We start from the raw sequence: 15,348 nt of genomic DNA, 5'->3' as shown, positions 1-15,348 counted from the left end.
TTTATGGCCACCTAGTTTTAATAGCTACCTAGTTTTAATGACCTAATGAGATTGTCAAACTCAGCACTACTGACAATTTGGGCCAGATCACTCTGTTGTGGGAGTCATACATGTCACAGGATGTTTAGGCCATCTCTGGCCTCTGCCACTAGATGCCAGTAGCACACCCCCAACCCCCAACCTGAAAGAACCAAAAATGTACTTCCAGATATATTGCCACATGTTGGGGACTAGGGAAAGAAACAGTCCCCAGCTGAGAACCACTGGTAGGTATGTGGGCATTTCTAGGAGAATGTAGACAGTAAGTTGGAATACGGAGGGGGAGTGGGAGTAGAGTGGATTTTATCCCTTCTTAACCCCAGTAAGGGCAAAAGGATAAACACTCTTAACAAAGTAAGCATGTGTGAGTTTTCACACAGAATTAAATTTATAAAAGCTGGTTTAACTTGGAAGGCAAGATCTACTACAAGGAAAATCAGTACTGGCAGTCTGAATGGAGCCACAAGTAGTAACAGTTTTAATTCTACATTCAAGTTGGATCAAGAATAAAATTTCTTCCACAGCCAAATTTCTGCTTATTACCTTACCAAAAAGTTCTGGCTTATGGGCTACTTGCTGATTTTAAGTAATGTGTGAGGTAATGCCAGAAAATAAAAAATGTAAGCAACTTCTTGGATTTACTTATAATTAGATGGATCCAGTAGTTGATTAGTCCAAATACCAACCATACTTGATCTTAGTAAGAAAGATCGTAATAGCTACCTAGGGATTCTGAATTCCCAGAGATCCCTGAAATTGCTTTTTAACAGACAGTTACAGAATTATATGTGCTAACAGTCATTCTTTTATTAAAAGGCAGTACTGGTATGTGCTGTACTTAGGTTGCTGTATACAGTAATTGGTGTTAACAAGCAAATCTTCTAAAGCACCTAATAGCTTGTCCCTTGCCTGTTGCTAGACAAGGCTTTCCAATGCTCTGCTCCTGTGCTTGCCTTAGGTAAGGAGCATTAGATCCAAATACCTGTCTCACCGAAAGATGAGTCTTCTCTATTACTGCATCCATTTTCTACTAGATCATTCCCAAAAGCACACAAAATATGCTATTAAAAAAAATGAGGGTGCCTGGGTGGCTCACTTAAGCCTCAACTCTTGGTTTCAGCTCAGATCATGATCTCATGGTTTGTGAGTTCAAACCCCACATCGGGCTCTGAGCTGACAGCTCGGAGCCTGTTTGGAATTCTTTCTCTCTCTCTCTCTGCCCCTCCCCTGCTCACGCTGGCACCAGCTCTCTCACTCTCCAAAATAAACATTAAAAGAAAAATCTTGATCCTGTGATCCTTCTTCCAGCTATTACCCTTTTTTCTGCTACCACCTTTACAGCAAAAGTCAAGAGTTTTCTAGTTTTACTCCCTTTTCACCAACTTCTATTAGGAAAATTTCATAGAAAGTGACCAACTTAATGTGAAAAATTACCTTGTCATAGTTCTTTCATATGTGTGTTTTTAACTTTCAAAGAACACATACATGATTTATCTCCTAAGAATAAGATGGTTCTTCTATACAGAACTTTAATCCCATTGTTCTACTTAAAATACTTCCCTAATTTAACACGCGGGCCATAGTTACATTTTCCCATTAGTTCCCCAAAGATCGTTTGCAGCTCTTTTTTCTCCCTAAAGCAGGATTAAATCAAGATTGTGACTTTCTGGAACAACTAGACCTGTTGTCTTCTTGACTGTTTCTTCATAGTGTCATTTAATTTAACCTTTTGTATCACTTTGAACTGTAAACTGGACGCTAGGTCTAAAGTAATTAAAGTTTATTTAGGGAGGGGGAGGGGGAGAGGGGGCAGAGAGAGAGGGAACGGAATCCCAAGCAGATTCCACACTGGCTGCATGGATCCCGACGCAGAGCTTGAACCCATGAACTGTGAGATCATGACCTGAGTGAAACCATGAACTGGAAGCTTAACCAATTGAGCCACTCTGGCATCCCTGAAGTTTTTATTTAATACAAGATGCTGCTGTAGTGTTCATGTTACATCACACAATGTATGGCTGGCTTTCCCAGGACTAGTGATAAGTTTGGACATTTTGTTAGGTCATTTGATACAGGATGCCTGTCAGACTTTTCTCCACTACTCTATTTAAACTACCAGTGATTTCCACAGTGCTAAATCTAATCAACATTTGACCTTGAAAAGTGTTTCAGTTGGTTCTACATAACTTTTTTCTTGTTCCCTGCTGGCTCAGTCTTCATTTTTCTAAATGTTAAAACATACATATGCCCCAGGATTTAACCTTGGGCTCCTTGCCACCTCTGTTCATACTCCGTTTGGTGACCACATCTAATCCTAAAGACATAAGATTGTATTAACCTCTTGCATTCCTAGGTAGCCCAGACAGTTAAGCATCTCTTAGTTTTGGCTCAGGTCATGATCTCACAGTTCGTGAGTCTGAGCCCCACATCACAAGTGCAGAGCTTGCTTGGGATTCTCTCTCCCTCTCTCTCTGCCTTTCCTCTGCTCACACTCTCTCCCTCTCCCTCAAAATAAACTTTAAAGAAACTTACTTGCCTTGATAGAAGTAGGAAATTATGTTAAAAAATATTATATTCTTAGTCTATGGAGGCATTTCCACTTGGATGTTTAACAGAGGTCTCAAAACTTATGTCTAAAACCAAACTCCTTATTTTTGCCTCTCAAACTTTTCCTCCAAATCATCATTCCCAGTCAGTTAATGGCATCTCTATTCTAGTTTCTCAGCCAAAAAACAGTCCATCTACTAGTCTTGGTTCCGTCTCCAGTCTCACCATCTCTTCCTTAGTCAGTGATTGCCCAATTGTGGTCTTGTGGTTTTTGTTTTGCTTCATCTGTGTCTCCTTACCACCTCTCCCAGTCTCCTATAGCAGTCACAGTGATCATTTAAAGATCTAAATCTTTTACTTAGATGGCTTCCTACCCTAAGTAAAAGTCAAAGACTTTTACAGTGGTCTACAGGGCCCTAAATTACATGCATTCTACCCCACCTTCCTTAATTCTGGTCTCTTGCCTGCTCACCCTGCCTATCCCACATTGGCTGCCTCCTGATCCTCCCATGTAGTTTGTATACTCCTGCTGTTCTCTGCCAACAGTGCACGTCTATAAAACTTCAGGGGTGAATCTTTTACCAACTTGTTCAAAAACTCCTCTCAGACCTGCCGTGACTACTATTTAAAATTGCAGCTTGATATCCTGGTTTTGTGGTTTTCTTTTTTTTTTTCTGTAACACATAACTATATAATTATCTGTTCTTCTGTTAGAGGGCAGTGAGGGCAAAGATCTTTGTTCAGTGAAGTATCACAGTGCCTGGAACAGTGCCTAGAGTATGGTATGTACTCAGTAAACAGTTTTTTAATGAATTTCAAACTACTACAGGGTTTGCAGAGTAGTATTTCATTGAACAAAGATGTAATGAATCAGAATATCCCATTTTGGTATTTTGGTTTTACTATATTAAGAAATGGACGCGGAACTGAGGTGACACTTAATGCTCCAGAAATCCCACTAATGAGCTTCATGAGCTTTAATTTCATAGCTTTTCTGGATATTCACTATAAAAACAACAGTTTCCGTCTTGCTACTCTGACCTATTCTTTAAAGTAGGTAATAAGAAAAGTGGTTCAGTGCATGATACGCATTCAGGTAGCATGAATTCAACTAAATGCCCAACAAAAGAAAAACGAAAGCAGGGCTACGACTTCTCAGGGTGCCTCAGAGGTAAGCCTGTCTGTATGAGGCCAGTTCCTCTGTACCTTACAGTATAATAAGCAATTTGCTCTGAGTGTCCTTGAAATTCATAATTTCTAAACATAATTTTCTCTGGTGCTCACTGGCACCATTTGAAAGCTGGAGGAAATCACATTGTAGATATTGATGGTGTCTTCATCTTAACAAGACATGGGATATTGGAAAACTTTTCCCATTGTCAACTGCCTCGCTTAAATAGGCAATAGGTGGAAAATCCTCAAAATTATCCATACATTCCCCTTCCTTAGATTTTACCAACTGTTACCAAAAATGAAACACATGGTGAAGGCACATTTGACTGGAGGGGAATGAAAAAAAAAATACTGAGCTAGTTGCTGTGAAGGTAAGTCACGGAGACTTCACAGAACAGGAATTTATTCTTTGCTCTAATCATATGCATTTGACAGAGGCTCTGCCTTTATGGATTCCAAAGCGTCAAATGCCTCTATGTGTCCAGTTTCTTCCTTATGGTGGTGCTGTTTGTGTCTGCATATCACAAATTCCTTAATTTCCACGTAGATAGCTCTTTGTGCACATATGTACATGTGTTTACCACTCCATGAGAAATCCTGGCATCTTTAAGATGATGAGAAGACATTTACCTCAGAGTAATGCTACTCTAATAATTGTCTTTCTAACAGCTCTACAGGGCTAAATGTTTTCTGTTCTGGCATGCATTTGATTTTATTTCTGGTACCTTGGGATTGTTTTAGAGCCTGGCAACATTTTGACAATTTGTTTTTGAGATCTAGTGCATCTAACATTTTTGTTTTTGGAGCAGAAAGAGGGGGAAGGGAGCAGTTACCCAATAATGTCATTTCAGCCCATCATGTTGAGAGGACAAAGATACTCTATACTATATGACATGTCTTTACACACTCCAGGATTGAGGTTTAAGCTATCCATTAAATTTCTTTATATTAGGGACACCTGGGTGGCTCAGTCAGTTAAGTGTCCAACTCTTGATTTTAGCTCAGGTCATGATCTCCTGCTTCAGGAGATGGAGCCCCACATCAGCCTTGCTGACAGCACGCAGCCTGCTTAGGATTCTCCCTCTCTGTACCCCTCTCCCTGCTTGTGTGCACGTGTGTGCTCTCTCTCAAAAAACATTAAAAAAAAGTCTTTATGTTAGAATTTAATTACTTCTACATTCAAGTTGACTTCAGCACACACAAAAAAGGCCTATAATTACATATTTCGTACTAAGGTTTGTGAAACAAGCGAGTTTCTACTGAATTTGATTTTTTTCCCCCTTGTGGTCATATCATCATGGTAATTTTGGTAAGTGAATACTCTTAAAGATATGTCCCAGAACTCTCATGGGAGTAGAACATTAAATAATGAACTCGGGGTAGCTTTGTTTCACTGTCTTGAGTTCTTGTTATGGAAGAGATCCAGATGTCATTCTATTTGGACTTTACTTTCCTCAGTTGGATATCCTAAGATTGAGATGTGATTTGTAAAGATCTTACAGGCTCTACAACTCCATGATGGGTCATTCTAAAGTAGAATATTTACTGTATTTAAGCATAAAGCCAAAGAGCTTGGGATTTAAAATTTTTTTCAGACTAAAGGAAATGGGGCAGCAGAGGCAGTTTTAGAACCTCTAGTCACTAGGAGAAGTAAACCTGTAGAATATTCATTTTACTTACTACACAATTTACTAAAGGGAGGAATGCCAGTTCAAGAAACTGAGGGAGCAGTAATGAGTACTATTAAACAAACTGCAAAGAATATATACTCCTGGATAAAGGAATTTATTACATTTATAAACTATGTGTGCTCAAGAACATTTATAATTTAGAAATGACTGAAAACTGCAGTGATAATGTGCGAGAGGTTTTAGTTAAAATGTAAGCATATCATTTGTTGGATTCTAAAGTACTCCAAAGGTATTCTGATATGTTCCTGTTTGGGGTGAGCAGTCTATTTGTGGTGAAGCATCACACAAGGATTATACATTTCTCGCCAACAGTCTCATGGTGGTTTATAAATATGACTGGTGTCCTTTTTGCTTTCTAGCAGCCTCCCCATGTTAGCCTTGCCACATGGTCCGTCTTCTGTTTGGTAGGTTTTATAAATCCTAAAAGTTCTAGTTCGGAAACAGCTCTAATAAATCGAGCACTGGAGGCTGCGGCTAAGGAAATTTGCCATATTTTTTGACAAAAAGGTTAAAATCTCAATGTTAAAACATCAGTTGTTAAACTGAAGTAAAGTTCAAATATCTATTCCTAAATTAAACCGTAACCCTTACTGGAAAACATCAAATGTAATTAGAATCCACTGTCGACAAGACATGAATGGTAAAGTGCTTAAAGCTTACCTAATTCTAATTTTTCTTAGTCTGAAAATTGCTTCCTCTTCAACTTCTAATAGTACATCATTGATCACCTTAGAAAAACATAATTACAATGACAGTTATGGGACATTTTTGCTAAATTCGGGAGTATGACCTTGATACAAGTTTGGGATTTGGTCTCATTTTAAACTTGGAATAAGTGTTTAGAAACAAGTTATTCTGGGATGGTATGGTTAATATTAACAAGAAATAATGTTGTCTGGGGCACATCTTTATAAATCTCTAAAATAAGTCTGGAGAAACTATAGGCTTATACGCCATGTAAACCTGGACATTGTAGAACTGGCTTTTTAAAAAAGGATACTGGATAATTTCATTCCTTTCTTCTGAGGTTATAGAATTTGCATCCATTTTTTCAGCAGCTGTCACAACTGTTGCAAAAGCCTTTTGAGAGACAAGACAGAAGAAAATAAAAATCTCTATCACTGCCAAGTATCTTTTATTGCATTGGATGACTGTATGAAGCCAGGTCAAGTACTGCTGCTGATAGCTGGCACATTTTTAAAATATTGCACCAAATTTCAGATTCTTAGAACTAATCTTCTTAGAAGGTGCCAATCATGCATATTTTTAAACGGTGACATCTGTTAAATAGGGCCTCTGACAGTTAACTTTGTAATGTTCTTCTGAGGATGGAAAGAAGTTATTTATCTTAGTAACAACAGTCGTCGGTTGCCTTCCCAAGCATTCCTTGTACTTCCTGATTTCTACATCTGTTGTATAGCTATTCCAATATTTTTTTTGTTTTATGTGATAAGGGAAACACTAGTTAATAATACACTTTTGTGGAATAACAAAACCAACCTAAACTGTTTAGCTCCTGCTTACTGTTAACTGTAGGGGTAGGTCACATACTTATTTTGACCTGGCACACTCACAAAATTCACTCGGTTGAGGTGTGGAATCAGAGTGCACGGGACTTGGAGTGGGACCGTTGAATGACCTGCTTATCTGGAGGAGATTTTGCAATATGAGGGGATTTACGCTTTCCAAACAAAAGAACAGGGCATTAAAAAAATGAAAGATGAGTTCCAAAGTACCAAAAGTATTAAAACCCCAGGAGAATGGTCACGGATGGCGAGACAAATATACAGCTTGCTCTTTTCCCCCTGACCTACCTCTGACCAGTCCACAAGGTTGATTAGCCTGCTACACTCGAGGTGCAGTTTATATGCTATGCAGATGTCCGGGGCGACATTTGGAATGCAGCCTTCTTCACTTTTCAGTGCTTCATTCTAAAAACAACAGTAAACTAAGATGTCTGCCTTTTAGAAATGATTAGGAACACAAGCAGCCATTAATGAACCCTCAAACTAAATTCAGTAAGCCAGTACATGGAGTCTTTGGTTTCCTTTATTTAGTGAGCTGCATTTACTAACAGTTACTTAGCTCTTGTTTTGGATTAGGTCTTCATCATCATCCCCTTACCTCCTAGTCACTGGAAGAATAATCAGGATCAGAAAACAAGTGTATTTTTCATTTTAATCCAATTATTAATTTTTCAATTTTAATCATACATTATTATTTTCAGAGACCCTAATGCATTTCTATTTTCCATAAAAAGTTTATGGACTTTCTTGGGATTTTCAATAAAATGCCACTTCTAACACTTGTAATTATAGCAATAATTATTCTCTATTAATACCAACATACCACTACCAGAGTTGTAAGTTACTTCTCAAAAAGCTGTCAAACGCTGCAGATCCTAACTAACTCCTACAAAAACCATCTTTTTTAACTTGTTTGAAATCTATAGTTCTTACTGAGACAATCTCTCACACATACATACACATGGAGGTTGTAATATATCCTCCCCAAAGACTCTTAAAATCATACCAGATCTCTACTGTGACCTACCACTGAAGAGAAATTTTAATTTGTGTTTTATATAGTAAAAATATTTTGTGCTTTAAATATGAAATATTCAAGCTCCCCACTACCACCATCATTGAAAACCACTGATTTCTATCTTCCTACTCAGTATTCTCTTGTAATGCTTAGCATGCTAGCTTGAGTGCCATTTTGGAATAGAAAACCAGTAAAGTGGAACATTCTTCATAGATTTTTATGGAATCATTTCTTAAATATCTTTTGGGCCAAGATTTCTAGGTGTTTAGCTGAGTTCAAAACAAATGAACGTATTAGCAAATTGCCAACAGATTATTTCATGTATACATAAACTTACTGAAATGTTTAAAATGATGGCTTCATCTGAAGTTTTTAAAACTCTGAACTGTACTGAACTCTGTTTAAAGAACAGCTTTTTTTTTTTTTTTTTTTTTTTTTAAAGTTTCTTTTGTGAGAGAGCATGTGTTCGAGCAGGGGAGCAGCAGAGAGAGAGAATCCCAAGCAGGCTCCGTGCTGTCAGTGCAGAGCCCAATGCAGGGCTTGATCCCACAAACTGTGACATCATGATCTCAGCAGATGTCAAGAGTCAGATGCTCAACCAACTGTGCCATCCAGGTGCCCCAAGAAAAGCTTCTTGGAGCTAGCAAATATGTCTGGGTTTTAGGAGTTTCATCCCTGCCAGATTATTGGCCATCCTCTATACTCAGCTCTTGAGATACTCTCTCGGAGTAGATCTTTCTTTGATTGAAAATCCCAAACTATTTCTTATATCAGAAACAATCTGGATATTTTAAATACTGTTTGATCCATGGTCTGATGTTATGTCTGTAGGAAACATTTATTTTCACAAGAGTAGTAACATTATACTCTGGTGTCTTCATGCCTGTGATCTGGCATTTTACCACATGAAGGGGAAGATCATTACACACAATCGAAAGTTGGCAGCATTATTCACTGGCTTAGAAAATGCCCTCTAAAGTCTAAAGACTTTTTTTAGACCTAAAAGAGGTATAATCCTGCGCTACCAACTCCCCATTTATTAGGACTGCAAATTTACAATATTTTTGTGGTAAATGAAGCCTGGGGTCTGAATCAAACTTTCAGAGTAACAAATAGGCTTTTTACCTTGAGATAATAATAAGGATTGTTGAGTGCAGTGTGGAGGGCGATTCTGGGAGCAGCGTTCAGGTGCGCACGCAGGGTGTGGGCAGCACTGAAGTACATCACCTCGTGCAGAGGCTGTGTCTCTGGAGGCAGAAGGTATTCTCTGAAACAGCCAAAGGGAGGTAGGTATCTGCTTTTAGATAAGCACAGGTTTATTTTCAGTGTAACATTTTGTCAGTCCTCTGGAAGACTGAGCAACTTACTTAAAAAGCAAAATCAAGAACCAAAACCAAATGAAACAAAAGCCAAATATAATAGTACAGGTTCACTCAGAATTGTACCTTTTTCATACAATATTTTTTAAAACTTTCAGACTCATTAGAGTTTAAGAAACTGTATTTCAGTTCTGATTTAAACCTTTAGGAACAAATGTACCTAAGTTACATTTCTGCTCAAAAGCTTTATGATACCTTACAGTATTAAAGAATACTTTCTTGAAGTAATTGTTGAGAAAACCAAGATAGCTACACTCCTTACCACAGCAGACCTGTAACTCCTGGCAGGGTTTACAACACGGACCTCAGACAGACCTGGATTTAAGAAGTTAGGAAATTCTTTTGGGAACATGGAAAATTTTTTGAAGTTTCATAGAAATGATACGTGGGAGGTTTTTATATGTTAGAATTAAATTTTACTTTCGAAGACAGAAAAGGCTAAATTTTAGCTTCAGAATATTAGAAAACAAGCCAACTGTTCATCACTAAAATTTCAATTAGAAAAACCACTGAAACTTGTGTTTTTTCTCTTATTTATGAGCTAGATGACAAACCAATTTTAATGAAATTTGAACTTAGGAAATAAAGCATTAAAAAGTTCACTTTCAATGTCTAATGAGCCTATCAGCTTGCCCTGACGGTGACATCACTCTTGAGTGGCCTGGAGGGTAGCAAATTGGAAGGGAGAAACCTTGTCAAACACAACGCAAGGGTAAGAGTAGTAAGTTACTAACTTGTTTAAAGTAGTTCATTCACATGCCTTCATAAAGATTCAGGGGACTTAGTCCTGTCCTGGGCTTTAAATATGTTAGCCACATGACAGATTTGTGTCAGTTCACCAAGTGCAGGTAGAAAAAGCAGCTGCCTCAGCCTCGCCACCAGAGAAATTACCCTCTTCTTCCCCGTGTCCTGGCTGTCTTCCCTCTTGGGACAAAATCCCTCTACACCTGCTCCACCTGTGTGGTCAGTAGCTTTAAGGAAAAGAGGACATGGAGGTATTAACCATGCACATCACCTCTCCTCATCTTAAGAAAGCTCCTGGCCCCCTGCTCATTCCACTTGTAGATGCTGCTCCTTCCCCAGAGTTCATCAGAAGAAAACCCACTGGCAAAGTCTAGGATTTTGAATTGGCGCTAAGGATCAGCATTCTGTACCTTAAGTACTGCTAACCTCTTACTCAAGGTTAAATTAGCTGTAGCCTCTGGCACAGGTTTTGTAACATCAACTGCCTCCCTAGCTGGCTGGCTACCCAGTTTGTAATCAGCTCTTCCTGCACCAACCTCAGGCTGTCTCTCCCCAATCATTATAATGACTGTCATTAAAAGACCCTGTTGGAAGTCCCTGCTATGAAGTGAGGACTGGAAATCAAACAAGGCAACCAGACAGAGTCAGTTTCAGAAAAAAACTATTATCTCACATTTTTCATTTTTACTCCTCTCCCTTTTTAACATCTTTATATTTATTTAATGTTTAGAAATTCAGGTAATTCCCAAGGCAAAAGGCCTATGTGGATACCCTCAAAGAACCTCCATCAGAGGCAAAATAAAATATATGCCTGTATTTTGTTTACACTGGGCTGCTACATTAGTTGAACAACAACAGTGACAAAACATCATCACACATTAGGATTTCTGTCCAACTGTAAATGTGGAGATTAGCATAGAAGCATACTTCTGCAGCTTATTTGCTGGGAGAAGCAGAGGTCACAAACAAAAGAGGTGGTTTTGTGGGAACTGATAGGACCACTTAGTGTCAACAAGGGCTACAAAGTTGAAGTTTGTATTCTGGTGAAAACAGTAACTTAGAAAGTAGTACTTATAATTCTCAGTAGTTTCATCAAGAGCTGCTCAAGGTAAACTGAGAACCCTGTCTCTCAAAGTCTATTGTTTATCTTTAACAAACATCTTTTCTCCAGGACTCCAAACTCTGTTCAAACATCTGTGATGTGGTCTCCTTGGAGACTGTATGGAGAAATGGAGAGGGACTTTTGATGGATGTCAGTAGACTAGGACTGTGTGACTATCCAGAAGTCCTAGCTTCACTCTGGGCTTTAGGTGCCACATGACTCCTCAGGTCCCTTTTAGTTCTAACATGCTACAATCCTAATCTCTTCCTGCCTGGGATAGTCAATTTTGATAAAGACAGTAAATCCTAGTATGGATAATTTTGTGATTTCACAACACAGCACAATTCAATCATGCTCAACTTTATTTCGGTAACCGCTCAGAAAGGTAAAAAGTCAGACATAATTAGGTCAAAGATCACAAAAGAGGAATAGCTGTTTGATTTCAAAGCCTACAATTTGGGATTTGTAGGAACTCAGAAAGGAACCTGGCACTTAGCCTACAATTATGTTAAAATACACCCCATTTTTTAGCAATAACAATGGCCACAGGTTGGTAAAGGAAAGGAGCCAGAAACCTGGGGCAAAAACTACAGAACAGGAAAGCCCAGTAGCGCAAGGTTAACAGGAGGGCAAGGTTAACTAAAGTTCTAAAAGGTCAATTCCGGCCAGCAGGTCAATTCGATGTTGCATTGCATCACTTTTACATGACACATTTCTTACTTTAACCTACCTTTTGTCACACTTGGTTGATCATTTGGACCTCTTGCATGACATTAGCAATTTCTCCCTAATGATTAGCAACAATGGCTCCCACACTGTCCTGGAAAATGGAACTTTTCACTTTGAAGAAGGACAGGTCATTTATCAGAAAACTACTCTGCCTTCAGTAACTGAGCTGTTCTTTTTGGCACTTGATTATATTCAGTGCCTAGCCTGCTGTTTGAACTGCCATTAAAAAACAGAATAAGCAATGATAAATAACAGCTTTTTCCTATTTTTTAACTATTAAATCATTTTAGTTTTCACACTTCTCTTTTTTTTTTTTTTTTTTTTTCCCCTTATAGCATGTCCCAATTGCCTGAAAGGCGGCTTAGGTGGGAAATCCTACACAGCTACATAAAATTGGCTTTTGGGAAATCTATGAATCAGAATGATCTGGGTTTCCCAAAAAGAAATAATCTTAAAATATAGGCTAATGGACTTCTAAATTACATTTCTCAACATGAATCTAGTGCTGATAATAAGTTGCACTGGTATTCTTTAGAATTAGAAGTGCCTTACTCTGGATAAAAGAGGGCATTATGGCTAGCTGGCTGTGTCTTCTGGGCTTGGCCTAGACCCATCATACTCCCAGCACAGGCAGAGCAAGGATACAGTGCAATGCAAACATTCTGTTGTTAGGGTAAAAAACACTCAGCTTTCTATTTTCACACCCCACTCCTCCAACCCCAGCCTAATGAACTAGATAGATCAAATTTAAATCTGTGTTCTTGAACTGGCAGTAAAGGAATGAACTAGTCCTTTGATGAGACATCTTAATAAGGATGGAAAATGAATCAAAATTACAATTCTAAGCTAGATGAAGGGGCCTGAAAAGCATAAAGCCTAATCTAGGAGAAAGTGCCCTGGATTGGCTATGGACAGCTATCACCCCAGTGTTATTGGGAAAATAGCCTGATTTTTAGCTCTTAAGAGCAACAGACTCACCTCACCAGACTGTCAATGAAGTTGACAACTTTTTCTCTGAGTGCTTCAAACCTGGTCTGCTTCTTACTGGTTCTTCTTAATTCCTTCATTTCCAATAAGGACTATGGATGAAAGAACATATTTTTTCTGGTGATTCTGCAACAGAAAACTCAGAGGGGAGCTCTAGGTCCACAGACAGAATGTGCACAGAAAGAGCAAGATCAATGCGGGTTGCATTTATTTTTTATTTTTAAGGTCTGCAAAGAATCTCTCCTCCTAAGTGTTTTGCTTCAAATATATATCAAGTTTATTTCAGGGAAAAAGAAAAAGAGCAGTTCACTTCATTGCTATTATACGGTAGAGTACTCACAATCCACAACCCATTGGTTCATTTAAGAAAAGGATTTATATGGGGTGAGCCTGGGTGTCAGTCGGTTAAGCAGCCGACTTTGGCTCCGGTCATGATCCCATGGTTTATGGGTTCGAGCTCCACATCAGGCTCTGCGCTGACAGCTCAGAGCCTGGAGCCTGCTTCAGATTCTGTGTCTCCCTCTCTCTCTGCACCCTTCCCTAGCTTGTGCATGTGCGCTCACTCTCTCCCTCCCCCGCCTAAATAAATAAATAAATTAATTAATTAATTAAAAAAATTTTTTCTTAAAAAAGAAAAGGACTTATAAGTAGAAGGAAAAAAATCCTTACACTTTGGCCATGAGAATAAATTCAATGTGTTCTGCCTTGCTTTGATTGAAAGTTTACATTTATCATAACTTGGTATCATGATACAAAGAATGTTCTTTACTTTGACAACCAAGATCCTAAAGTTAGAATTAACTGACAAAGATTATGTTGGGTGTACTGTGGCTCAGTTCCTGCTCTCTACTGAATATGCATTAAAAAGTCAAGTCCCTAAAATTAATGGGTTAGGTTCTTATGGATTTCTGTTTGATCAAACAAAAAGTCAAATGCATCAGATAAATAATCAGATACCTTTTTGCAACAAATGTTCCCATTTTTTCCTTACTGCTGGTTAATTCCTATTCTAAGCCTAAAGGAACAGTTTCCACCTATGTTGGCTAGTAAATTCCAGACTTTGTAAATAGAGAATGAGGATGGCAGTGGATCAGATAAACAGGATGTTCAATTTATAAGTGTGTTACAAAATCTGCTTTGTTCCTGATTGTGGATGAAAAATAAAAACAAAAACACAGGCAGAGCTAATCTAGAGCACACACTAAAAAAAGGAGTGTTGCAAGATGCAGTTGGAAGGAAAATTTACCTTCTGAAGATGATAAAGGTCTGTCTTCTGAAGCCCCTTTGACTGTAGCCCTGAAGTATCTTCTTCTTCTTTGGCTTCTGCTTTTTAATATAAAACCAATATACAGCAACTAGGGTAAATCCATTCCAGTCAAAAGAACAAATATTTCTAGAACTCCACGGGAAATAAAGTCCACCAAAGGGAACAGAAAACTGTCGCTGGTGAAAGGTGTAGTTGTGCTTCTGGAGAGCATGAGGCTGTAAAACAACCCTCTTCCTAGTGTAAGGCAGGTTTTAGGAATTTCACATTCACATGGCTTATTTGGACTAAATCTAAGACAAGAGGATGTGGCTGCAGAATCTGCACTGTTCTAAAAGAATAAATTTCTTCTTAGCTATGGATAATTCTTCATTCAAGAAAAATATAATTTAAGGTTAAATAATCTAATAAATTCTTTGTGCCATTTCATTAGCACGTAGCAGAGCCTTGAAAACCTGATCTGACAAATGTAATTTTAAACCCAGACTATAAAACACAGTTAAGGAACCAGAGATAGCATATAGTCAAATATCTCTACTTGTCTAATGTGTGTGTGTGTTGGGGAGGGGGGGTGTTAATTTTACTTTATTATTAACAGAGTATCACTTCTGAGAATAGACAATACAGATATTTTTTTACAGTGGTTTTACTTCAACTCATAAAATTCTTTATCTTCAGAATGTTAATCATCTTAATCTCCAAACTTCCCATTGCAAAAAGCTGCATTCCTTTATTATTTAGTATATCACAATTTATTTCACCAGCTTATGTTAATTGTTATAATATCAAGTTTTATTTTACAAAATAAAAACTGAGTCCAATTTTTTAAAAGATTGAAATTTACCTACTTATATATATTAAGTCTTTTACCTTATTTATGTCCTTAAGGGTGTCCCCTCACTGTCCCAATAACCACAGTTAAGGGGCATTTAAATTATGAATGAATGAACAAAAGCAATGAGCTGGCTTATGAGAGGGGAGCTGGAGCCTGGGTGCTAGCACTAGCCAGCTGTGGGATCTGGAGGAAGTACATTCTCTTCCTGGGCTTTAGTCTGTTTGTAACTGAACTCAATGATTTCTACACTAATCTCCAGTCCTTTAAAATATGATTTGAAAAATGGTTCAGCTCATGCTACAGTGCAAAAGAGC

The 15,348-nt window shown here is 38.2% G+C and overlaps 1 protein-coding gene across 5 annotated transcripts in view; it reads right to left on the bottom strand.

Moving 5' to 3' along the window:
* Positions 1-5,523: 5,523 nt before the first annotated feature.
* Positions 5,524-15,348, bottom strand: part of ORC3 (origin recognition complex subunit 3) — a 61,877-nt gene continuing 52,052 nt past the window's right edge. For 3 of the 5 annotated variants that reach the window (XM_040474136.1, XM_040474139.1, XM_040474140.1), the window contains 6 exons: positions 14,182-14,261; positions 12,927-13,027; positions 9,120-9,261; positions 7,265-7,381; positions 6,451-6,530; positions 5,524-5,911 (listed from right to left, as the gene is read on the bottom strand). In XM_040474136.1, coding sequence (XP_040330070.1) covers positions 5,806-5,911; positions 6,451-6,530; positions 7,265-7,381; positions 9,120-9,261; positions 12,927-13,027; positions 14,182-14,261 — 626 coding nt within the window. In that variant the 3' untranslated portion in view covers positions 5,524-5,805. Of the gene's footprint in view, positions 5,919-6,450; positions 6,531-7,264; positions 7,382-9,119; positions 9,262-12,926; positions 13,028-14,181; positions 14,262-15,348 lie in introns of all 5 variants that reach the window. The other 2 variants (XM_040474138.1, XM_040474137.1) reach the window with 2 other exon arrangements.

Source organism: Herpailurus yagouaroundi, unplaced genomic scaffold (assembly GCF_014898765.1).
Source record: "Herpailurus yagouaroundi ecotype Mexico unplaced genomic scaffold, PumYag 139, whole genome shotgun sequence".
Taxonomy (NCBI): domain Eukaryota; kingdom Metazoa; phylum Chordata; class Mammalia; order Carnivora; family Felidae; genus Herpailurus; species Herpailurus yagouaroundi.
This window is presented reverse-complemented; position numbering and strand designations above follow the sequence as displayed.